Genomic DNA, 25,070 nt, shown 5'->3' on the forward strand with positions numbered 1-25,070 from the left:
AAAAAGCCTCTTTCTAAGGAAGGCAGAGTGAAACAAAAGGCATCTCTTACTTTCTACGAAACATTTCTGCAAATATGCAGCCAACACTCCAGAGGTCCACGGGGGTGGCGTAGCTGGACTGAAGCAAGACTTCTGGAGCTCTGTACCACAGCGTGACGACCTGCAACGGCAAACAGATCTGAGCGTTACTGAGGAAGATGGCTGGTTGCTTAAACTTCTCATCCTGGCTGGTTTAATGCCAAGATCCAGTTCAGAAAGAGCTCTTAGCCATCATATGGGGACGCTGAGATAGAAGCAATAAACAACTAGGACTCATTACTGACAGGTCAGGAAATGACATCATCCCCACAACCTGGGTTCCCACCTCAGACTTGGGTGTTTCTTACTAGGATGGTAAAATAACTGAATTTCAGAAAGCAAAGCAAAGACTTAAAAAAACACGAATCTTAAAATTGTTCTTTTTGTTAAGGGGCTTAAAAAAACAATACATGGAAAATAAGTGTAGGCAATGATTCTAGCTCAATTCCTAGGTCAGTAGTATTGGGAAATCAGAAGATGAGTCCAGTGGTTGCTGGATGTTGACCTTGAAGTATGAAGAGCACCCAGGACAAGTCAAAACTACTCGTATCATGAGACTGTGCAAAATCAAAATAAACCCCCTTCAATGCCGCTCTTTTCAGAAAACAAATAAAAAACAACTTAAGACAGAATGTGTAACTGAATTGTTTATACTATGTGTAAAAAAGCCATCCAGAGTACCGGATTCCCAAATAGGAAGAATCTCCTTTAATACAGAGTAGTGTACAGTAACAGGTGAAACAAACACAACTGTAACTACTTCTGCAAGGCTGGGAGGTAAGGAAACAGATGTATAGGCTTCAGCCTTATACTGTATATAAATACTGTATACAGTATATAGGGGTTCAAGTGCTTCTCTTTTGGGGAGAGCAGATATTCTATGGATGCCTGAAATAAGGTAATATTCTTTACCGTCAGATAAGGAATTCAAGACATAAATCTATTACATAAGCATTTTGTATTATTCAGATTCCTTTTATCCTTATTGTTTTGTTTAATTGTACTTTTGTTGACATCTATCTAAACTTCCTAAAATTCTCCTTTATGTACTTTGATGCTATAGTACTTGGTGCATGAAGAATGCAGTAGCAATTCTCCAAAACACGACAGCCATCTATTTCCTTCTTTCCTGTGGGCACGTGCTGCTCCTCCTATCAAGGGATGGAGTTAAATTCACCTTCCATTGAGGAGTTGGCCTCAGTGATCTGGTCAACTCAACTAACAGAATATATCCGAGGCTACCAAAACTAGGTCAGCAGAAGCCTGGTAGTCGGGGCCTTTTTGAATGCTTACCCTTGAGACACTTCCTCTGGAGCCCAGGTGCCACGCAGTGAGAAGCCCACAAAGATGTTCCACTGTAGAGCCCCAGCTGAGCTCTTGGCTGAAAGCCATGTGAGTGAGCCGTCTTGGACATTCCAGTTGGACTGATCCCCCAGACAACTGTGGCCCACCCCTGCCAATGTCACAGTGAGTAAGCAGAACTGCCTAGCTGAGTCCAGTCAACTCACAGGATTAGAAGTGATAATAAAATGACTGTTGTTTTAAGTTTGGGGGGGGGGGCGGATTATACAGCCATATCTTACTGGAACAAGATTCTTAATTGGTTCCTCCTCTTCCTCTCATTTAACAGGTTTTCCTTTGAATTCATACAAGAGGTCAAATTTTGTGTAAGGGATATCTGGTTGATATCTAATGGAGGGATGGTGGTGATGTAATAGAAATTAAAAAAAGGAAGCAGATGGGGTGCCTCGGTGGCTCAGTTGGTTAAGTGTCTGACTTTTGATTTTAGCTTAGGTCATGATCTCATAGTTAAGGAGATCAAGCCCCGCATTGAGGTCTGTGCTGATAGCGTGGAGCCTGCTTGGGATACTCTACCTCCCTCTCTCTCTCTTCTCCACTAATGTGTGTGCTTTCTCGTCTCTCAAAATAAAATTAATAAACTTTAAAAAAAGGAAGCAAACAAACCTACAATACCATATAGTGTTACTCAGTTATCATTGGCTCTGCTCTATCTTTCCAGCAGTATATCCCATAGGATCTCCATAATCCTTACAGGCTGGTCACATACTAGACCACATCACTGGGTTTCAACCCTGACTGTGCATCAGAAATCATCCATGGGGATTTTAGAAAAACATAGATGTCTGGGCCTTATCTCTGTCACTGAATTAGGTCTCCATGGTGGGGTCCTTGGAGTTCTTCTCTCTCTCTCTCTCTCTCTCTCTTTTTAACAAAGTTCTTCAGGTAATACTGATCCTTGGCTAGGTCTGAGCACCACTCAATTATATAGACATTTCCTCCAGCTCCTGCCTCCATGCTTTAGTTGATATTGTTCTGGTCTGGGAAGCATTTCTTCTCTCCACATGTGGAAATTCTATTTATCTTACAAAGCCTGCCTCTGATGCCATCACCTCCCTGAACCCAGTGCCACCTGAAAATCACACCTTGTAACATAGTTCATAATACAGTTTGTTTCAGAGGGCATGGACCCGATTTTATCCATGGTTACATCTGTAAATACCCATCATAATACTGCTCGCATAACAACTGGGGTTTAACAAATACTTAATTAATGATTGAAGGCAATCATTCCTAGAAGATAATTGGGCAAAATTCAATCACCAGTCATTCCTGAGAAAGAAGGCACTTACTCCATTTGCTAAGAAGACCATCCAATTCTGGGCTCTAGTTTTTACTTGCATAAATTATTTCTGCTTTATCAATATTTCCCTGCTTCTCTGATACACTGCAAACAAAAGTGTGGGTGTAAATGGCCCATAAAGTTTCTTCTGCTAGTGGTTTATAAACCTAGTGTACACACCCACCTTCTCACTTCCATTTGAAATAAAGTCTAGCATCATATGGAATGAAAATTTTAATCTGAATATTGCATTATTTTAAGCTGTTCTAAAGAGGCTCTGATTTCTGACTGATTACCCATCCCCAAACTCTTTAGTAGGACTGTTTTCACTTGTAGTACTTTAATCAGTGTACCTATCATGATCATCAAATCAATGTGTAGACAGTTAAAATAACTATACTGATATGTTTAGAAAGTTCCTTTCTATTCCTTTTAAAAATTAGTTACCAGTCAAAATGGATAATGAATTTTTATGAAATATCTTTAAATGTCTATTAATAATGACCATGTGATCATTCTCCTTCATTCTATGAGTGGTATATTAATCACACTAATAGATATCCTAATATTGTACCATCCTTGCCTTTTTGGAGTAAATCACTCCCAATCATGATATATTATTCTTTTCATAGACCCTTACATTCTATCTGTTAATATTTATTTAGAATATTAACTTATATTCATAAGTGAGACTGATCTACAGTTTTATTTTTTGGGTTAATTTTTCATGTTTTGATATTAGAAATGTGCAAGGTTTCTATCCTCTGTATTCTGGAATATTATAAGCAACATCAGAATGATCAGTCTCTTAAAAGGACTCACTCATAAAACCATCTGGGTCAGGATCTTTGTTAGCAGTTACGTATTTAACAATCTTTTGAATTTCTTAAGTCTGTTTAGATTTCAGTCTCTTTTTGAGTCAATTTTGGTAATGATAAAGGATTTCCCCATGAAAACCCTTAATCTGGATTTTAAAATGTATTGGCTTAAATCTGTACATAGTATTTCTTATAATTATTGTAATGTCATTTGTTTCCTCGGTTTTCTGAGAAAGAGAAAATCGAATTTTCTTTCTTAATGTTGTGTAATTTTGTTTTTTCTTCATATCAAGTTTTCCAGGAGCTTAAGTTGTATTATTTATTAAAAACTGACATAGAGCTTTATTTCCCTTTTGGGGGAATAACTGTTTTATTTTATACTTTATTGACTTCCACTTTTATCTTTATAAATTTCCCCATCCTAGTTTCTTTGTTTGCCTTTATTTGTCTATGTCGAAACTTGACTTATTTTCAATTCTAAATAATGATAGAAGATTTACTTATATATTTTTAAGTGGACTTTTCTCATTTTCGTTCTTTAAATAATATATAATTTAACTTTAATTTTCTCTTTAATCCAAGAATAAACTACTTTGAAGAATACATTATGTAGAAAAGTGTTTTAGGGGTGCCCGGTGGCTCAGTTGGTTAAGTGTCCAACTCTTGGTTTTGGCTCAGATCATGATCTCAATTTCATGAGTTTGAGTCCGAGTAAGACTCTGTGCTGCCGGTGAGAAGCCTGCTTGGGATCCCTCCTCTCTCCTTCTATCTCTGCCCCTCACCTGCTTACTCTCTCTGTCTCTCTCAAAATAAATAAATAAACTCAAAAAAATGCTTTAAAATTTCCATATGGTCAAGTTATTTATTTCTCTTTTTAAAAAATGCTTATTTTTGAGAGAGAGTACACATGCTTGAGTGAGTGGGGGAGGGGCAGAGAGAGAGAAAGACAGAAGATCTGAAGCAGGGGCTGTCAGTGCAGAACCCACGGGGCTCGAACTCAAGAACCGCTGTGACCTCAGTTGAAGTCAGACTCTCAACCTACTGGGTGCCCCTATGGTTATTTTTTAATTGTTGGAATCTTAGGTTTACAAATCCATGGTCAGAGAATGTAACCTGTACAATTTCTACTTGAAAGAATTTATTATTGCTTTCTGAAGGACTATGTGCATACCTGGATTTTGTATCATAGGGTATCAGAAGAGCAATTCTCTTAAGTCTGAGGTTCTTTATTAATAAGACTTTGTCTCATACAGATCCTTATATTTTTCTATACTTTGTCAAACTCTGGAAGAGAATTGAGTTTTTGTTTTTTTTCCCCCGCAGAATCTCCTTGTATTTCTAAGGGATTCTGCCCTATACATATTGGCCTTATATTCTGGTAAATAAAATTTATGACAACAAAAATATTATTAGGATAATAATAATTTAGCTGATGGTAGACATAAGATATAAAATAAATACATAAATCTTAATAAGTCAGTTACAAAATATAATGTAAAAAGTATCCTATTCACAATAGTAACAAAAAAACACTGAAGAATTTAAAAAAAAGAAAAATCTATATAAATAAAATGATATGCTATTGTTGAAGAACTTAAAAACTAAATAAATGATGAGACAGACCATGACTAGGATGGGGAAAAAGTCATACTATAAAAAAAAATTGTCCTTCCTATATTAACATGAAAGTTTAAGGCAATGCAATGATTTGTGGGAGGAATTTAACTTTGACAATACACGGCCTCTGGCAGAATAATGCTTAAAAAAGAGCTAAAACCAGTTTTGAGAAATAAGGGTGAGGAGAATTTGCAAATATATTCTAAGGTATGGAAATGAAAACAGTAGGTGCTAACAGGTTAAAAAAAAGAATGAAGTCCAGAAAGAGACTGATCTATTTATGGAGTTTAACACTCTTATTAGAGGTGCTGAATTTCATCTTAGTTAGAAAATATACTTCAACATTTGAAATCAAGACAACTGGCCATCCATTTGGAAGAAAGTAAGTTGGATCCCTACTTTACACCATGTATAAGGAGAAATGGTATATACATAGAACACCTAAAAAGTAGAGCTAGAAAAATGTATTAGAAGAAAACAGAAGAGAGGGGTGCCTGGGTGGCTCAGTTGGTTAAGCATCTGACTCTCGATCTCGGCTCAAGTTGTGATCTCGTGGTTTGTTGGAGTTTGAGCCCCGCATCAGGATCCACACTGTCAGTGCAGGGCCTGCTTGGGATTCTCTCTCACCCTCTCTCTGTCCCTCCCCTGCTTGCATATGTTCTCTCTCTCTCCGAGCAAATAAACATAAAAAAAAAGAAAAAAAAAAGAAATAAAACAGAAGAGGACCTTAGGATATGGAGGACTTTTTCAGCATGAAGAGAAATATAGAACCTTGAGATGAAGAGTCACATATCCAGCTATTTCAAGCTGAAATTCCCGTTGTCAAACAGTATAAAATAAAGGCAAAAGGCAAATAACAACCTGGATTAAAACATCTAAAACAAATTACATAAATAAACAATACAACAGAAAAATGGATAAAGAATATAAAAAGACAATTCACAAGAAGAAACACACTATCAAAGATTACTTAATTTCATTAAAAAAATAAGGAAGGAATAAAGAAAGCCATCACAATAAAGGGGTATTATTTTTGCCTGATTAGTGGAAATGAATTCCAGGTTGGCTGTGGTATGGGAAAACGGTTTCAAACTAAATTGGCACACCCTATTTAGAGGACAATCTGATAGTATTTATAAAAGGAATAGTGCCCATGTTGCTGAACCAGAGTTCTACCTGCAGGAGTTTATCCAAAATATTAGTCTAGTATACAAAGAGATATTCACAAGGATGTTTACCTCACAAAATGTCCAATAGGGGAATATTATTCAGTTATCACGACATCAAAAAAGATGAGCTAGTTTTCATTTCCACTCATTTGTGCTACCACAGATAGATGTCCATGATATACTGTTAAGTGAATAAGTAAGTTTTGGAAGAGTGTGAAATATATTGTAATAATTTTTGGGTTTTTTTTGGAGAGAGAGAGAGAGAGAGAGAGAGAGAGAGAGAGAAAGAGAGCAAGTGAAGAAGAGGGGCAGAGGGAGAGAGGGAAATCTCAAGCAGGTTCCACGCTTAGTGTGGAGCCTGACATGGGGTTCGATCTCATGACCTTGGGATCATGACCTGAGCCAAAATCAAGAGGTGATGCCCAACTGACTGACCACCCTCCCCCGGCTCTCCTTCTCATTTTTATTAACAGATTATATGTAGTAATACAATAATCATATACGTATATAGCATGTCTGCTAGGACTCTATACATGGACACCAAGCCTTTTTTTTTTTTTAATTAAAAAAAATTTTTTTAACTTTATTTTGAGAGAGAGAGAGAGAGTGCACGAGTTGGGGTGGGGGGCAGACAGCAAGAGGGAGAGAGAGAATCCCAAGCAGTGCAGAGCCTGATGCAGGACTCAAACTCACAAACCGTCAGATCATGACCTGAGCACAAATCCAGAGTTAGACACCTAACTGACTGAGCCACTCAGGTGCCCCTGAACAACAAGCTTTAAATGAACAGTTGCTATGAAAATATGGCAGTGCAGGAGATGGAATGCGGAAAGGAAAAAGGGGCTGGAGGATGATTTCAGAAGTACAAAGTCAGTTAGCTGCTGTTAGTAAGCACATTTGGTAGCTAAGAAAACTGAATTTCAGAGAGCCTAAGTCATTTGGCCAGAATCATGGAGCAGAGATGCTGAAGAGCTGGGACTCTCACCAGGACCATCTGCTTCCAACTCTGTGCTCCTTCCTCAATATCTAACACAGGAAACATCCATAAATCAACAGGCGAGCATACAGGTTGTAATTAAATAACCAAGAGGGAAAGATTTTAAATTCACTTTGAGATATTTCAATGTGAACTCTTAAAAGAGTTTTACAGATCTCAAAACCTCAGCTATCCTTTGGGGTTAAATGATTTCCTTAAAAATAAGGTTTAAGAAAAAGATTTCAAAATTCAGTTTTGAACAACAGTGCTCTGTATGGTATGACATCTATTTGTCAAATTCCTATTTAATAACTTCAATAAAAAAAGATTAAAAAATCTCTTTGGTATTTCTAAGATTTTTGGTTGGTCTATGTGTAAATCATTGTAAGAAAATGGGAGGAGTCAGAATTATTAATTAGGTATCTGCTTATACTCTATCAGCATTTGTCTAAAGAGACATCTTTTCGGTTTAGTCTTTGTGGAATTCAACAGGCTTGGATTCCAAAAGAAAGTATTAATTGACTTTTCATTTCCAGTTAATTCTCTAAAAAAATAATAATAATAAACCCAACAATGCTCAAGGCCTTCATTTAAAAATAACAAATTACTACCTTTTGCAACAGATATAAATCTAATAGTTGTTCCCTAGTTTATGTAATATTATCTCACATATCAGCAGTGTCCCCAGTTTTAATTTGCTAATTTATCTGGAGAATATTCCATATTCTCTGATCCAGAGTCTCTCAGTCCTCACTTAGGTCACTGTTATCTAAAATATTTCAAATGATGATAATTTCTACAACTTCATGGGATTGAAAATATATAAATTCAGTTTTTTAGAATAGACTGTAACAATTTTTCCTGACAGTAAAATATACATTCTATTTGCTTTGGAATTATCACACTTCTGTACTTCTAAAGTTTTCTGATGGAAGACTGCCTAACTTAAAACCAGTTTGTCACATGCAAGCAGATTTATTAATTTTTACCTCAAAGCTTTTTAAGGAATGGACAAAACTGAAAAAACATGTTTCAAGATCTTAGGGCATGAAGTGAGGAATGTTCTCAACAATGTAATCAATTCTACCTGAGGCTTCATAATTCTAAATATTCTTAAACACAAAATATAATGGTGAGTTTAAACTTAAAAACATGTAGAGGGAATCAATGAATGCAATGTATAAAGATCAACACTTAGAAATCTATGACAAAGGTAGCCTCTAATGATAACAATGCAGTTGTCTATTAAGCAAAGACAACAATACGAACTATGGGACAGAGTTTGGTGGCTGGAGCCAGCTGGAACCAAAGCAAATGCGATGTTTATTATAATCATTACATGTATTAACAGCCTCTAGAGGTGCTGAATGGATTTGGCAACAGGAGGGGGAGCGGAAGACGGCAGGGTGGGAGAGGAGTTCAAGGATATTTACTCAAGTGGATGTATCTATTTAAACTGCTTTGATCTCTACCCACAATTTTTTTGAACAAGTTCAATAACAGTGTAAGATAAAGTAGAGCCCAAGCCAATTCGGACTCAAAATACATCAGAGTAAACCACTCTTCCTTAATATTCGATTTAACAGTCTTTTTTATTCATGATCCTTTCACCAAGATCCTGAAAAAACTTTGTAGATTATCTGAACCGCCCTTATTGCACGGCTACATGCACGAAGAGCAGAAAAGCACGTCATGAACACTTTGCTGGTCATCTTCCTTCTGTCTCTCAGATGGTCTCTGCCCTGGGGGGCGGGGGTGGATCTGTACCTACCACATGCCCTCCAGCTTCTTCCTGGGCTTAGCCACTGGGAAGCCTAGGCAGGAGTTCAGGGAAAGGGAGAAACCTGAGGTGAGTCTTTAACACTCTGATTGCTTCCCATTAAGGTTGTCTAGAGCTGGCTGTGCAGCCATTACAAAGTCTCTCTCCATCCTGGGCTCTACCCATTCCGGGAACTGCTCGCCCTCTTCCCGTCAAGCTTGGGAATGGTAACAGCTTGGCTGCAACTGAGATCAAAGTTCCGGCACCATCCACTGCACTTCCTCTAAACCACCTTTGTAGATCTGGTCTCTGTAAACAAACCTTTCTTGAATTATCTTATTGTGAGTGTGCCATCTATTTCCCAGTGGGACCTTGACTAACACATTGGATTTGCAGATGAAGAAACGAACATGGCTAGCAAATTCTTACCTAAGCTTCATTTTAATTTCTGTCAACAAGGGCATTTAGACTAAAATCATCTGTAAGATGACTTCTGTTTGGATTCTAAGAGTCCCTAAATGATGCGGCAATGTTCATGAAGCTTTAAAAAATGTAGATACTGTACAGACCCAAGAATTCTTTGGACTTCCTTGCCTGTACTTTGGTTTAGTAATTACTTATGGAGGGTATCAGTATGGTGATATTCTCCTTCTGGGGTCCACTTCAACATCACATCTCAAATGTAAACTTAGATAAGGATTTCTGAGGAATATGGATACGATCCTTGGAAGAACTCAATCCTTATAGTGCCAAAATGAAGGCTTTCTAAACCATGCTCTAAGCTGTTTATTGGCTTCAAACCAATATAAAACTCTCTAGCATGTATGGTTTTTTCCTTTCACAAAACTACTATGGTTTTGCAAAGCAAAAATCAAAATTAGTGGCAATTTCACTGACTTTTCATAAAGGGTCTCAAAATTCAGTTCTTTAAAGTTACACATTTAAATAAAGAATATCATATTCAGGGATGCCTGTGTGGCTCAGTTGGTTAAGTGTCCGACTCTTGATTTTGGCTCAGATCATGATCTCATAGTTTTGGGATTGAGCCCTACATCGGGCTCCGCGCTGACAGCATAGAGCCTGCTTGCGATTCTCTCTCTCCCTCTCTGCCCCTATTCTGCTCATGTTCTCTCTCTCAAAATAAATAAATACACTTAAAAAAAATAGAATAGCATAATCAGAATTCTAATTCTGCCAAGCCAGTTAAATGGAAGCTATTAAGAATTAAATACCAATCCTGGACTTCAAGCTACATTACAGAGCTGTAATCATCAAGACAGTATGGTACTGGCACAAGAACAGACACGCGGTTCAATGGAACAGAATAGAGAACCCAGAAATGGACCCACAAACCTACGGCCAACTAATCTTTGACAAAGCAGGAAAGAATATCCAATGGAATAAAGACAGTCTCTTCAGCAAATGGTGCTGGGAAAACCAGATGGCGACATGCAGAAAAATAAGCCTGGACCGCTTTCTCACACCCTACACAAAAAACCCCTCAAAATGGATGAAAGACCAAAACGTAAGACAGGAAGCCACCAAAATCCTTGAGGAGAAAACAGGCAAAAACCTCTTTGACCTTGGCTGCAACAACTTCTTACTCAACATGTCTCCAGAGGCAAGGGAAACAAAAGCAAAAATGAACTATTGGGACCTCATCAAAACAAAAAGCTTCTGTACAGTGAAGGAAACAATCAGCAAAACTAAAGGGCAACCGACAGGATGGGAGAAGATATTTGCAAATGACATATCAGATAAAGGGTTAGTATCCAAAATCTATATAGAACTTACCAAACTCAACACCCAAAAAACAAAGAATCCAGTGAAGAAACTGGCAAAAGACATGCAGAGACACTTCTCCAAAGAAGATATCCAGATGGCCAACCGACACAGGAAAAAATGTTCAACATCACTCATCATCCAGGAAATACAAATCAAAACCACAATGAGATACCACCCCTCACCTGTCAGAATGGCTAACATGAACAACTCAGGCAACAACAGATGTTGACGAGGAAGCAGAGAAAGAAGATCTCTTTTGTACTGCTGGTGGGAATGCAAACTGGTGCAGCCACTCTGGAAAACAGTATGGAGGTTTCTTGGAAAATTAAAAGCAGAACTACCCTACAACCCAGGAATTGCACTACTAGGTATTTATCCAAGGGATACAGGGATGCTGTTTCGAAGGGACACATGCATGTGTCCGAATGTTTATAGCAGCACTATCAACAATAGGCAAAGTATGGAAAGAGCCCCAATGTCCACTGATGGATGAATGGATAAAGAAGATGTGATACACACACACACACACACACACACACACACACACACACACACACAGTGGAGTATTACTGGGAAATCAAAAAGAATGAAATCTTGCCATTTGCAACTATGTGGATGGAACTAGAGGGTATTATACTAAGCAAAATTAGTCAGAGAAAGACAAATATCATATGACTTTACTCATGAGGAATTTAAGATAAAAAACAGATGAACATAAGGGAATGGAAACAAAAAGAATATAAAAACAGGGAGGAGGACAAAACATAAGAGACTCTTCAATATGGAGTAACAAACAGAGGGTTACTGGAGGGGTTGTGGGAGGGGGGATGGGCTAAATGGGCTAAATGGGTAAGAGGCATTAAGAAATCTACTCCTGAAATCATTGTTGCACTATATGCTAACTCACTTGGATGTAAATTTAAAAAAATAAATTAAATAAAAATAAAAAAAAAAAAGAATTAAATACCAATAAAAGTTAACACACAAAGTACTTTGCAACAAATAACTGAGTCATTTCAAATAGACTCAGTTATAATCTAAGGGCCAGAATAAGATGTTTTGACAGATGAGATGACAAAAAATGAGATTCTCAACACAGCACTGCGCCAACAACAAACGATCTTGGCCTCTGCTCTGACATATCCATTATCAGCAGCAAGGTTGTCTATCCTTCCTAGGACCTACAGTTGTCCTGGTTCACAAATGGAGCCACTGGCTCCATCTAGATGTGATTTCCAACCACCTGGCCATTGCTTGTGGTTCTCTTTGTGGGATATTCTTTCCGTCAGTCTCTGCAGGTCTGAATCTTCACATATCACTTCCTCCATGAAGCCTTTCCTGGTCTCCCAACTGGAAATGATTGCTCTCTCCTGAGCTTCCACCAAATTTCTACAGCACTTGAACCTTCTATTTTCCATTACGGTCATTCAATTTATTGGTCACAGTGTATACGCAGGGTCATGCCTGAAAGGTGTTCAGTAATTATCTGATGACTGGATACATAAATGAAGCACAGGGAACCTTAGGGGCAGTGCTGATGGTGGATGGAGGCACTCTGCCAGACTGGAGAATATGGGGACAATAACATTTAATAATAACTTAGTACTTTTGAATAATCATGAATCTTTAAAAAAGAAACTGGATCTTTGGAGTGAGGTGAGGCTGAACCCAATGTGATTCAGAGGATTTGTAAGGCGATTCGGAGGGTAATGACACCGGGAAACAGAACTGAGATGAGTATTCCCTCCAAGTGGAGATGGAAGGAATCTTCCCTGACTCAGTAGTCAAGGGCCTGTGTACTGTGTTCAAGGGGCGATGATAATGACCCCACTGAAGGATGAAGGGAGGTGGAGTTCAGGGATCCAGGCTTCTGACCTTTCATGATACCAGCGGCACTTACCATCTCTTTCTGAGCCGTATACCTCTCTCTCATTCTGCTAATATTTTAGCATATCAACCTAAAAAAGATAATCTCCAGACATCAGGCCTTAAAGGCCCAAGTGAACTTCAGTTCAGTTCATCACGTTTGCGCCCACTCTTAGAGAGGCACCCTGTCAGTCTTGGACAGGATGGTCACAAATTAGGAAAGCAGCAAGTCAAATGGGTTGGCTGAAAAACAATGGGGGTGGGGGGTGAGCTGTAGTGATTTAAATGAATAATGTTAGAGTCCTGTCCTGGTGTCCCTCCTACTTGGAGGTGTCTTCCCCTACCAGTCCCTTAAGTAGTTGTTTTCTTTAAGGCTAAGATCCTCAGGCAGTTACTATTCTTATGTGATGTACACAACCTCTGGGGAACATCATATGTGGATGCCCTCCAGCGCCACCCTGTAGCAAGAACTCCATAGACCCATGTATCCGACTCTCTCCTGGATGTAACCATGCAGTACTCATACACGTACTTCAATTTCAAAATGCATGCACTGTTGTTCCTCTGAAATTTGTTTCTCCTCTTAGATTCCCTGTGTCTGCAAGCAAAATCACCAGCTACCCACATTCTTCACTCAGCTTCACTATCAGTGAGGTCACCAGATCCTGACAATTCCATTGTGAACCTGTCCTCTCCTGATGGTCCCAAACTTCCTTTGGGCTTTTTTCCTACCAGTCTGCCTCCTTCCACTCTGTCCTCTCTATTGCATCTGAAGCCATGCTTACAACACTTTTGCTTAACATCCATCCATTCTTCAGAGCTTTTAGGAACAAGTTCAAGTCCAGTTTACCCACAGTGCCCTTATGATCTGGCTTTCACCTTCTCTCTGGTTTTATTTCCTGCTCCTCCTTGACACGAATGCTTTCCTCAAGCTGCTCAGATGCTTTATGTGTCATGCCTCATGGCCTTGCCGTATGCTGAGACCTTTCTCGGGAATGTCTTCTCACAGTATCATTCTTATTTCTTGTGAACCCTGCCCTGGCTAGTCCTTCCCAATTCCATGTAACCCCAGCACTTATCACACTATATCCCGTTCACTGTGTACTTACTGCCTACTAGATCCAAAGTCAGCCCTTTGAGGGCAGACACCATTCCCATGTGGACTTTACACCCACACCACCTCAGAGTGCTGTGTATAGCAGGCACAAAACAAATGTATATTCCAAAAAATGTATGGGGAGCCAGAAGACAGCAGAATAGAGGGTTATAGAGTTAGGAGAGATAACCCAGGGCAGGATGCAGGGCTTCCGATACAGCATAAATACACAAACCACAATCATGTCCCCATCCCTATACCAGGTATTCTGAGAGTCCACCATCTTTAGTTATCACAGGACTTTTTAATCAAGTTGAAGACCGTTTTATTTTTGTAAAACAAAGTTTTAAAATGTCCAAAGGTCATGTTTTCCTTCAGGCTGTATTGTTTAAATTTCATCTTGAACTTGTGAAACTTAAAAATAGTTACCACTTGCTAAATGTCTATTACGTTTCAAGTAACAAACTTACTCTCTTTTTAGAAGTACAGTATGGTGTAGTTTTGATTTTGACACTAAACAATCACATGCTTGATCTCTCTGCCTTCACCATAGAAACCAAGCAAATATTTGTAGACATTCCTTCAACCTTCACAGATAAGTAGAAATGAAAATTATTCTGAGCACAGGATATGGCAGGCTGCAGAGCTCATCATTTCCTTTCAAAAGTTGTTCTAACTCTTAAGAAAATCTATATGCTCTGGGAGGCAATATCATCACTCAGATTTGTAAGAGTATTAAAAATGGACTTTTTATCATGAAAACAGTCAAATGTCTCTGAAGTCCACGCCTCCCTTGAAAACCTACCAAATGAGCACTGGCAAGTTACATGGTTAGTGCAAGTGACCAGGGAAATGGAAAAGCATGGTTTAAAAAAATGTTGTAATGTTTATCTTTGAGAGATGGGAGTGGGGAAGGGGCAGAAAGTAAGGGAGACAGAGAACCGAAGCAGGTTCTGTGTTGTCAGCACAGAGCCTGATGTGGGGCTCGAACTCAAGAACCACGAGATCATGACCTGAGCCAAAATCAAGAGTCAGACGCTTAACCGACTGAACCATCCAGGCACCTCTGGGAGAGCAGTTTTAAGATTAAGTTCAGCTTCAAACATTCTTCAACATCTTAAAACTCAGTGGGCACTGCCTTCCTTAAACAAGAAGGATTTGGAGATCTTCAGCTGGAAGGAGCTAAAAAAGGCACAGGTTCATTCTTCAGTACCCACTGCCCCCATAGTTTTAGCTACCCATCTCCATCCATAAATGTTCACAAAAATGCATGCTGGAAAAGAAAACCAGCTACGGAATTTCCAACTGACCTGGGCTACCAGAAAAGAACTACCAAAGATTCTGGAGCTCCCACTATATTTTGTGCTTTTGGCTATTGAAGGCAAGAATTAAAACATGCTTCTGAAGACTAGGACGTTTCACGTAGTGCATTTAGCAAGATTACAACTGCAAACAGAAAAGAAGAAGGACATAACCGAGAGAAGCACTTAGATTGCAGCATTAGAAACAGGGTAGTTAGACAGAAGGAAGTTATTTTCTGACAAGACTGTTAAATGTCAGATGGATTATTGTGGGATTTTGTGATCTTTCCTCTAAATACTTTTTATTTTCATCCTACCTAGGGGCAAAGAAGTGGGCTAGGGAAGGAGGGAAAGATGTAAAGTACTATGCTGGATTGACTTCATCTGTTACCTTCTATAATCTTCAGTTTAATGGTATGAAGGCAGTATCAATGAATCTATCTTTAAAGATAAGGAAGTTGAAACTCAAGTTAAGTAACCTGTTCAGGACCAATTAGCTAGTAAACACAAGGATTTGAAGTAGGGCTTAGCCGACTCAGGTTCATTCTCACTGAGCAGACTGAATGACCTCGGGTCTTTTTTTGTGTGTTTGTTTGCCTTAAGCCTAATTATAATTTTTAAAAGTCTGTATTTCCAAAACAATAGTTTCCGTAGCAGGGTAGGTTTAACAGAAAAGCGGACAAGAACAAAAGAAACAGTTTTCCTAGCATGATGGTATCCCAAAGGATTTCATCAAGATGGCTACCACTTAAGGCATCAAGGTCATGGATGTGCAAATAAATGGCTGGGGCTTGGGTGGAGGGCAGGGAAAGTCTCCCTACCCACATGCTCTGCACAGGGATCTGGGTCTGGTGCTGTGTGCACAGGCGTGTTTCTGATGACAAATGTTTCATGGGTGTCCTCTCAGAACACTCCTTCCCTGGCGACCACAACAATGTCCTTCCTCCCAAACTTGTTCTCCTTTTGTATTCCCTATCTCTGCAAATGACAGCACCATCTAACCAGTTCCCCAAGCCAGGCTCTTCCTCAAACTTACCCCTCACCCATTTATGCTGCCCCAATGTGAAAAGGGTGCTTTCTTACCTCCAGAAAAAGCAGAAAGCACATTGGACTACAGTTGTGGAAACAGGAAAATGGAAAATACAGTTTGGAGAACCTCCATTTTAAAACGTTCCCGAGTAAGAGAAAAAAATCACATCACTGGGCACAAGAAATTTTCAGGTTTGAAGACTCTGTGCAATTGTAGGGACGTGATGACATCACTCTGGGTTTTACCATCTGATTTCAAAGTTACTAAAAACAGGAAAGGTCACGTGTAAATATATGTCCTCCCTCTTTATTTTCCTCTTCTTTCTTTTATAAATTTTATTCTTTTAATGTTTTGTTATTTTATTTAATTTCTCCTTTCTTTTATAAAACACCTTCCTACACTCCTAGGATTTTTGATATTTTTATATCTTCTATGAGCAGAGGGGAAGTTTGAAAAGCACTTTACAAGAATACAGTGCTCTTCATTAAATAGGTAATTATAAAACATAAGTTCATTTGCTCGTGATGAGCTGCAATACTTGTCTTAAAACTGTCTTCAGTTTCTAGGAAGAACCACACGAATACCAAGGACTTTACAGAGTACTTCTAGGTACATCCGTTATTAGGAGAAATACATGTGTGAACATAAAAACCAGCGGAAGGCTTCTCACCTAAGCTTGGGGGCTCATGCTGCACGTATGTTCGGGGCAGTGTGGTTGCTGCATGCAAACGTTACTTGAAAGGAAAAGTAACCCTCCAGTTTGGGTAAAACTTAGCTTTTAGTTCAGAACGAATTCAAAGAAATACTGCTTTTCCACTTACAAACATTTCAAAGAATGTTGCTGCTTTCTAGAAACCTGTGGCAGGTAGCTTCTTTTATTCTTGAAACTGCCAGGATTTTGAAATGGTCTAAGAAGTGATCACAATGATATCAAAGAAAACCTGTAGATTATATGAAATATTTTAATTGTTCTTTAGTAATTGAAAAGTAGTCTTAAATCATCATTGCAGATGGTTAATATATGAAGGGCTCTGGTTTATGGCAAAAATAAAAGCAGGGCCTAGTGATCCTTCTGGGCTTCCAGAGAGAGGTTCTGAGCTAGGGAGAGGGTCCCTGCTCTACACTTCCATAACACACATGTCTTATAACCCCTGATGATGTGTGGTGTGACCACAAGAATTGACTTCTAGCTCTATCACCCCCACAAGATTGAATGACAGGGACTGGGATGTAATTATCTTTGGATCTCCAAATCTTGGCACAGTGCCTGGCATACATCAAGCATTCAATGACTATTTGATAACTGTATGACTAAGAAGTTCAAATTTGCTCCCAACCTACAAAATCAAAATAAAAGCAGAAGGGAAAAAAATCTGTCCATCGTTGAATTGTTCCAAAGGTACAAAAGGTGTTCCAGACTTACACATCATACCTTAGAGGACACTTCTTGTAAACAGCAAATAAGTTTTAGCTACCTGTTGGCATAGATAGATAGACAGAGATTATCTACCTACCTACCTACCTTACTGCTTGAAGAATCATTCATTCATTTACTTATATTAAGGTGTACACGAACGTTAAAGTGTACAAAGTATTTTTACATATGTACACACTTAAGTAATTACCACTCCGACCAAAGGTACAGAATATTTTTTATCACCACAGAAGGCTCTTTTGTGCCTTTCCTACTCAATACCAGAAATCTGGAATCACTATTCTAACTTATATCACCATGGATTCATGTTGCTGGTTCTTGAACTTCATATGAAAGGAATCATGCAATATGCATCTGATTTCTTCTGCTCAACCTAATATGTAAATTATCTATGTTGTTGTGCATATCAGTAGTTTTTCCCTTTCATTGGTCTGTAGTATTCCATTGTGTCAACATGCCAGAATTTTATTTACCCATTTTTGTTTTCTGTTAATAGGTGTTTTTAGTTTTTGGTGATAGTGAATGAACATTCTGCCATGAATATTTTTGTGTGTGTCTCTTGTGGATATAAGCATTAATTTCTCTTGGGTATATATATCTCTATAGCTACCTGTCTATCTATGAGAAAAAAACAAAGGGAGTAGGCATATGTGTGGCAGATACTACAAAAGAGTTTTCCCAAGTAGTTAAGCCATTCTCTAGTCCCATTAGGAATGTAGGACACTTCCAATTTGCCACCACTTGATATTCCCAACCATTCAAGTTAGGTGTAGTGGCACCTCGTATACTTCAGACTAACCAATTTGTAAGAATATAAGGTTCTAAAACTGAAAATATAGTCTGGATTTATTAAAGCACTAATTAGGTTCTCTTTGTAATGACAGAATAAATAACGATATTTATCATTTGTGTATAGATGTGTGACTCAATAGTTTAAGATAATTTTTTAAATGTTATGTTTCTCTTTTCACTTTTGCCCCTGCTACATCTCACTTTTAGCAAATTCCCAACCTGTTAAGCATCTGTTTGTTCTTCTCCTGAGGTAGAGAAACTATATATTTACACAGAGTTCTTAGACAATCTGCACATTGAACAGGGAAACTAAGTTGGAAAGTATTTTGAAGTGTCTGTGCCAAGATTCTAAGTTAAAATATTAATAACGTAAAAGTTTTCGAAGCTGTTGGATGGTAGTTTTTACTAGATTTCCTCTGTGGACAAAATTCAGACATATCAGTATAAACTAAATTACAGAACCGTACTGGTCAGAATATAGTCCCGTGGCTTAGTTAAGAGGCAAACCCTATGCTATTGGCCCCTGTTGCCTCATTTCTTTCCCAACAGGTCATGCAGTCACGTTTCCATCTGTCGTGAGCCTATGTTCACATTCACCCAGGCATGCAATTAAATAATTTTTTTGATGTTTATTTATTTTTGAGAGAGACAGAGACAGAATGTGAGTGGGCTAGGGGCAGAGAGAGAGGGAGACACAGAATCCAAAGCAGGCTCCAGGCTCTGAGCTGTCAGCACAGAGCCCAATGCGGGGCTCGAACTCATGAGCTGTGAGATCATGACCTGACCTGAAGTCAGACGCTCGACCAACTGAACCACCCAGGCGCCTCTGCCCAGGCATGAAATTTAAACATGGTGAACCACAGCAACTATTTCAGGGGCGGGGTGGTCTATAGGACAATAATTGGTGTACATGTGGCACCATTTTCCCTTGTTTAGAAACTCTGAATGACTATAGAAATTATTTTCTTCACTTAGTGGATAAACATTTGCAGACTGCTATTTGGTGGCTGGCCCTCACTGTGAATGAATGAACCATGGTTTGTGCCCTGATGGGGCTCACAGACTGACTGACTGCAGAAGTGTAGTGGGAAAAGATGGGAAGGAATACTCTGACTCAGCCCTGAAAGTTACGTTTATTGAGGTGAACAGAAGAATCTGGGAGATTCTACATTTAAGTTCGAAAAGAAACAGATACAAAACATTCCATTAGTATTTTCTATTAATAAAGACATTTCCAGTAAGAGACAAATATTGCTAGTATCTTGGAGAAGATGTGGGAGGAAGCTATTTTGTTATACCATTAAATCCTCACTGTCTACACACTTGTTTCCCAAAGGGAGTTTAGAGGATAATAATGTTTCATGAAAACCAGTTCTAAATCTTTTGGGAATATGCTGAATTCACTTCTGAAATTCACATTTTTACCCTGACATATTAAAGGCTCTGAGAAGTTCTACAGTCGAAACAGAAACCTATTTAACATTTCCCATGTATTGTCCATGGAATGATTCCCCTCCTTTGCCCTCCCCCCATGCAACACCTATAGAGTTAGATTTCCCTGGAAAATGCTCTGAAAAGCAATAGTCTATGACAATGTCCAGGATTAAGAGCACAAATAATCCAAAATAAAATTTGGAGTGTAATGCATGCAAGCAACTTCACATTCTAAACTAACATCCTGAAAAATAAGAGCTGGTATATCTTGCTTTAAGTAAGCCACATTTATGAAAATATGGTTTTGCATTGAAAATGAAAGGATAAAATGTAAATAAGAGTTGCAAAGGTACCCCCCCCCCCAGGGCTATGGTATAACCATTATAATATCTTTTATCACTATAAAATATTATAGATGTAGATGGTGAAGGAGTCTTGCTATGTCTGTATTAACTATATTCTTTGTGTTAGTACAGATGTGCTCACATTTAGGAAGTGGCTGTTCTGAATACATACTTCATTTACTTTCAATCACCCCTTTATGGTAAAAGTAGAATGCAGGAAAAATTCTGGTTACTTAAACTTTCTGTCTATGTGCACTTCATTTGGGAAGAAGTTTATTGTAATGTTGAAGTTAACCAACATTTACTGGGCAACCTACCATGAAAGAGATTGAGACTATAAAGACAAATAATAGACAATGCCTGTTCTGGAGGAGTTCATAGTCTAGTGAGGCAAATATAAAAAGAAATAACTGTAACACAGTGTGGTTGGAACTATAATAAGGCATGGAGAAAGTGCCATGGAAACACAGATGACTTCATTAAAGAGAATGGGTGATTTATTGCTCCTACAATAAAGCACACACAATCTGTCTGTATACAATAAAAATATGACTGCAATCAAGAAATTAATAAATATTTATTGAGCACCTATTATATACTATAAATCTGTGTGCCAGACTTTCTCAAATGTCAAATTACTACTAGTCTCATAGAATTTCATATTGTTCTCAAAAGGAATGTAAAATATTTCTCAGATTCTCGGGCAATTTTATATCCAGAATTAGAGGGAGCCAAGCTAAAGTTTAATTTTACACTTTGGAAAAACTCTAAAGCAAAGAACATCATATGCAAGCAATTCCGGGGATGTGTACTCATTTTGCAGTTAGAGCCAGCAGAGGGAGTAAATCTCGTCGAAGAAAAGCTTCAGGTATATATGGAGATATTTAAGACTTCAGATGTAAAGAAAAAGCTTTGACATAAAAGAAAACCAGAGTGCAGAGACACATATTTCTCTGCATAGACAAATAATTTATATTTTTAAAATTCCTGAAACATAATGCAAGAGAGTAACAAGCAATTACTGAATAATTGAAGGCTGTCATCTTATTGCTCCAATGAGACCTACAGAACTAAACGTATGAATTTTCCCAGTTGAAAGTGACAGCAATCACAAATTTCTGTAAAACACAACCGGCAGCAAAATCTAACTAATTGGCATTAGTAGGAAGGAGCTTCAATTGTGCGTTCACTGATTAGCAAGAGCTGTCTGCAGAGTGCCAGTTTCACTTCAAAGATAAGCCCATATATACCATTAACAGTACATTTCTGCCTCAATTTCTAACACTGAGAAGCTGCTACCTTATGAAGAGAACGGATGCTTTCACCATGGCACTCCCAAATCATTTGCGACTGTTACAACAAATTCATTTCAAAACAGAGCTACACAGGACTAAGCCTTTCCATGGTCTTCCTCATGAGGAGTATTGTGACAAAAAAGTTTTATTAATGAAAACCAGGCATTTTTAGCCACTTTCACCCCTGGTATATCCATAATATTTTATCATCATTGCCCTTTCCAGGGCACCTCTTGTACCTTTTTCTCACATTTGATTCACCCACCAAACCACAAACTTCTCCAGAGTATTCCATGTCTCCTAACACTGCATACTCCCAGTACTGAATCAGCACCTCATGCCTTGCACAGAGGTGATGTGCAGTCAGTGTTTGCCGAGAATGACTAAAAGGAGCTTTACAAAGTTCTAGCCGGAGTGCCTGTCTTGCTCAGCCCCAAACTCTTTTTTCTTGTAGGATGTATTTTCTCCATTCTCTTGCTTGCATGAGAATTAACAACATACATAGATCGGAGATACCGGTTTTTCGTACCCAGGTTAATGGAAAGGGACACACACAAAGGGAAAAATGTGGGCACCGGGTTTGAAATCTGGTGGCAGGCTGGGTTCCCAGGAGGAGCCTTGATGCTCTAGGTTACTCTGATCAGCATTCCCTCCTATTCCATCTGGTCCAGTCTTGTATGTGGCCAGTTCTTTCAATTTAGCCCTGCTACCCAGCAGCAAAGTTGACAGATGTGCTCCATACTGTATTTTCTTCTTGATCAGCTTTGCAGAGAATTCATGAGGGACCAACTCTTAGGTTTATTTTCCATTGTACTCTTACTAATTCATTCTAATGAATGATTTTTTTTTAAATTGAAAACAAATTTTTTTTTAACATTTATTTATTTTTGAGAGACAGAGAGAGACAGAGTGTGAGCAGGGGAGGGGCACAGAAAGAGGGAGACAAAGAATCTGAAGCAGGCTCCAGGCTCTGAGCTCTCAGCACAGAGCCTGACGTGGGGCTCAAACCCACGAACTGCAAGATCATGACCTGAGCCTAAGTTGGATGCTTAACCGACTAAGCCACGCAGGCACTCATGAATGAATTTTTCTAATTCATTCATGTTCAAAACTTTATTTGCTCTCGTCTCCTGATTTATATAGGTATTTCTCCAATTTATCATTATGTTTCTATGTTTCATAATAAGGATATATAGCATTTGTCTTTAAAAAACAATACTACTCAATAGATGCTTGTTGAAAAGAATTCCTTTTCTTTAATGATCCTTGGATTGAAGGCTTTTACCTTTATATTCAATCCTTCTTATCTAGTCATAAAAGCATTCGGTGCTCTCAGCCTTCATGCATGGCTTTGGTTATATTGTCAGCTTTGATGTAGAGTTCACTGTTAAAATGTGAAGTTACTCTCACTTCAGAACAAGTTAAATAGGCTAGAGAAGGAGAAGATTCTACAGAAATTGTGAGAAACTTATCAGTGAAATTGAGGTGTGACAAGCTGATGAGTGGAACCAAATGCCTTGGTATCAAGTAAAGACCAAGACTTCATGTTGCTGCCTGCTTAGTGTACGTAACATCTGCTCATAATCACTTATGCCAACTTCTTCCTGCTGAGATACACCCATGGTGCAAATATCAGACATTCACCAATCTCATTTTTGGTCATCAGTGAACTCGTACAATCCAGGGGGTACAAGACTGCATGGAATAAAGGAAAGAAAGAGTCCTGCACTGACATCTGGAGACCTGGGTTTTACTCTCAGATATACCACCAAATAACTTCTGTGAATTATCTTGCAAAAAAAAAAAAGTAATTTTATACCATTGGGCCCCAGTTTCCCCGACTATAAAATCAAGGAGTCACATTAGATTATTTTTAAAGTCCTTTCAACCCTAGAATCCTAAAATCAAGAATAAAAAATTTCTACACACTCAGTGACACTATTTGGACAATGTACTATGTACCTATTCATCCAGGTCAATGATGCTGTTCAGAGAAACTCTACATTTAAGAAATGGAACTGTGATCAAGATGAAAACTTAAAGGGCATGAATTAGTGCCCAATAACAGTTTTTGATCCCATAAAGCAAAACTGGAATTCCAGAAGAGACTGTAAAGAACCTTAACGAGTCATTACATGGAAAGGCAAAAGGCAAAGGCATATATCTCTTATCCTGTGGTTATACGCCAGAGAGCAGTCATGTCTGTGTGTCTGTGTAATAGGGTAGGGGCTGCTGTCTGTCCTGTATTCTTTTCAGAATCTGGTATCATTATTCAAATAGGAATGTATGGTGCCTGGCTGTACTTTAGGTAGGCAAGCATCCAAACTTGTTAAAAAATATGCTCGTAATAGCCATTTCAGAAGAAAGGGGTAAGATTTTATATGTCTGCCTGTGAAGTACAGTCCCTTCTAAAAAAAAGGCCATGACGAGAAAGAATGGTATAGCGTGTAATTTTTCTGCCCCTCCCTACTACATCACATGGATCTATTAAAATGAATTCTCCATTCATTTCTTTAGAAATTACTGAAAAGTTATTGTATTAAGTGACTGAAATTACACGAAATCACTAATAGATGGAAAGACATTAACTCACACACAATATATCATTGAGTTCAGGAGGGAGAAATTTAAGCTACACATAGTATCTCTGGAAATTTCATTCTGTTTTCATGCAACTCAGTCAATGAAGGTTGACTTCTTATGATAAGTTGCATGGACAAGAGACTTCTGAAGAATCAGGTATAAATGGAAGCATAAATCTATGAAACATCTTGGTTTCTTATTTATTTATTTACTTATAAATAAGTGAATACTTATTTACTATATTATTTATTTATTTATTACTTTTAAAAAAAATCTTCATTTATATTTGAAAGAGAGAGAGAGAGAGAGAGAGAGAGAGAGAGAAGGCCAGTGGGGGCAGGAAGAGAGAGAGGGAGACACAGATCCAAAGCAAGCTCCAAGCTCCTAGCTGTCAACTAGAGCCTGACGCGGCGTTTGAACTCATGGACTCTGAGATCATGACCCGAGCCAAAGTCGGACGCTTAACCAACTGAGCCATCCAGGCACCCCCATCTTGGTTTCTTTTAAACATTATCAGGCAATTGTGGTCCTAGGACTAAGATAACTGTATTTAAGTTTTAAAGGACTTCCACAACTTTTTGTTGGTGATTAAAGAACTCTGAGCTTAAAAAAAGGAAAAGAAGAAACAATGCTCAAGGTAATAAGTGCTTTCATGTTACCAGTTCTCATATCCAAGGGCACTGGACCAAGCTAAAGGACAAAGAGATAAGGGCAATATTGCTAGTTAGGAACAAATGGCAGATAAAAGAGCTCTTCTGGGTTCTGATTAAGTGACAGCATTCTACACATTCTTTTGACTTGAGAAAGTCAGACTAGGAGAGCAGCAGCTCAGTTACATGTGAAGCACTGCTAAATAAGCGTATCTATATGCTTCCACATTCCAGAACAGGATTCCTCCTCTTTCACGGAACAGAAACATGTTCTCTGTGCTCCACAGCAATAATGCGCCTTTGCTTCAGCTTCCATAAAAAAGCATAAATGTATATGCTATATGCTGAAAGCACAGAGAAGTTTTGTGCTGTGGGACGTGGTGGCTGGGAGCCAATGTTTA

The 25,070-nt window shown here is 38.5% G+C and overlaps 1 protein-coding gene across 4 annotated transcripts in view; it reads right to left on the bottom strand.

The window, feature by feature from the left end:
* The window catches only part of CDK6 (cyclin dependent kinase 6), a 247,832-nt gene that overhangs the window by 68,635 nt on the left and 154,127 nt on the right, over positions 1-25,070 (bottom strand). For all 4 annotated transcript variants that reach the window (XM_042917832.1, XM_042917860.1, XM_042917853.1 and 1 more), the window contains one exon: positions 51-160. In XM_042917832.1, the coding sequence (XP_042773766.1) occupies positions 51-160 (110 nt within the window). The remainder of the gene's footprint in view (positions 1-50; positions 161-25,070) is intronic.

The sequence above is a fragment of the Panthera leo genome, chromosome A2 (genome assembly GCF_018350215.1).
Source record: "Panthera leo isolate Ple1 chromosome A2, P.leo_Ple1_pat1.1, whole genome shotgun sequence".
Classification (NCBI taxonomy): Eukaryota; Metazoa; Chordata; class Mammalia; order Carnivora; family Felidae; genus Panthera; species Panthera leo.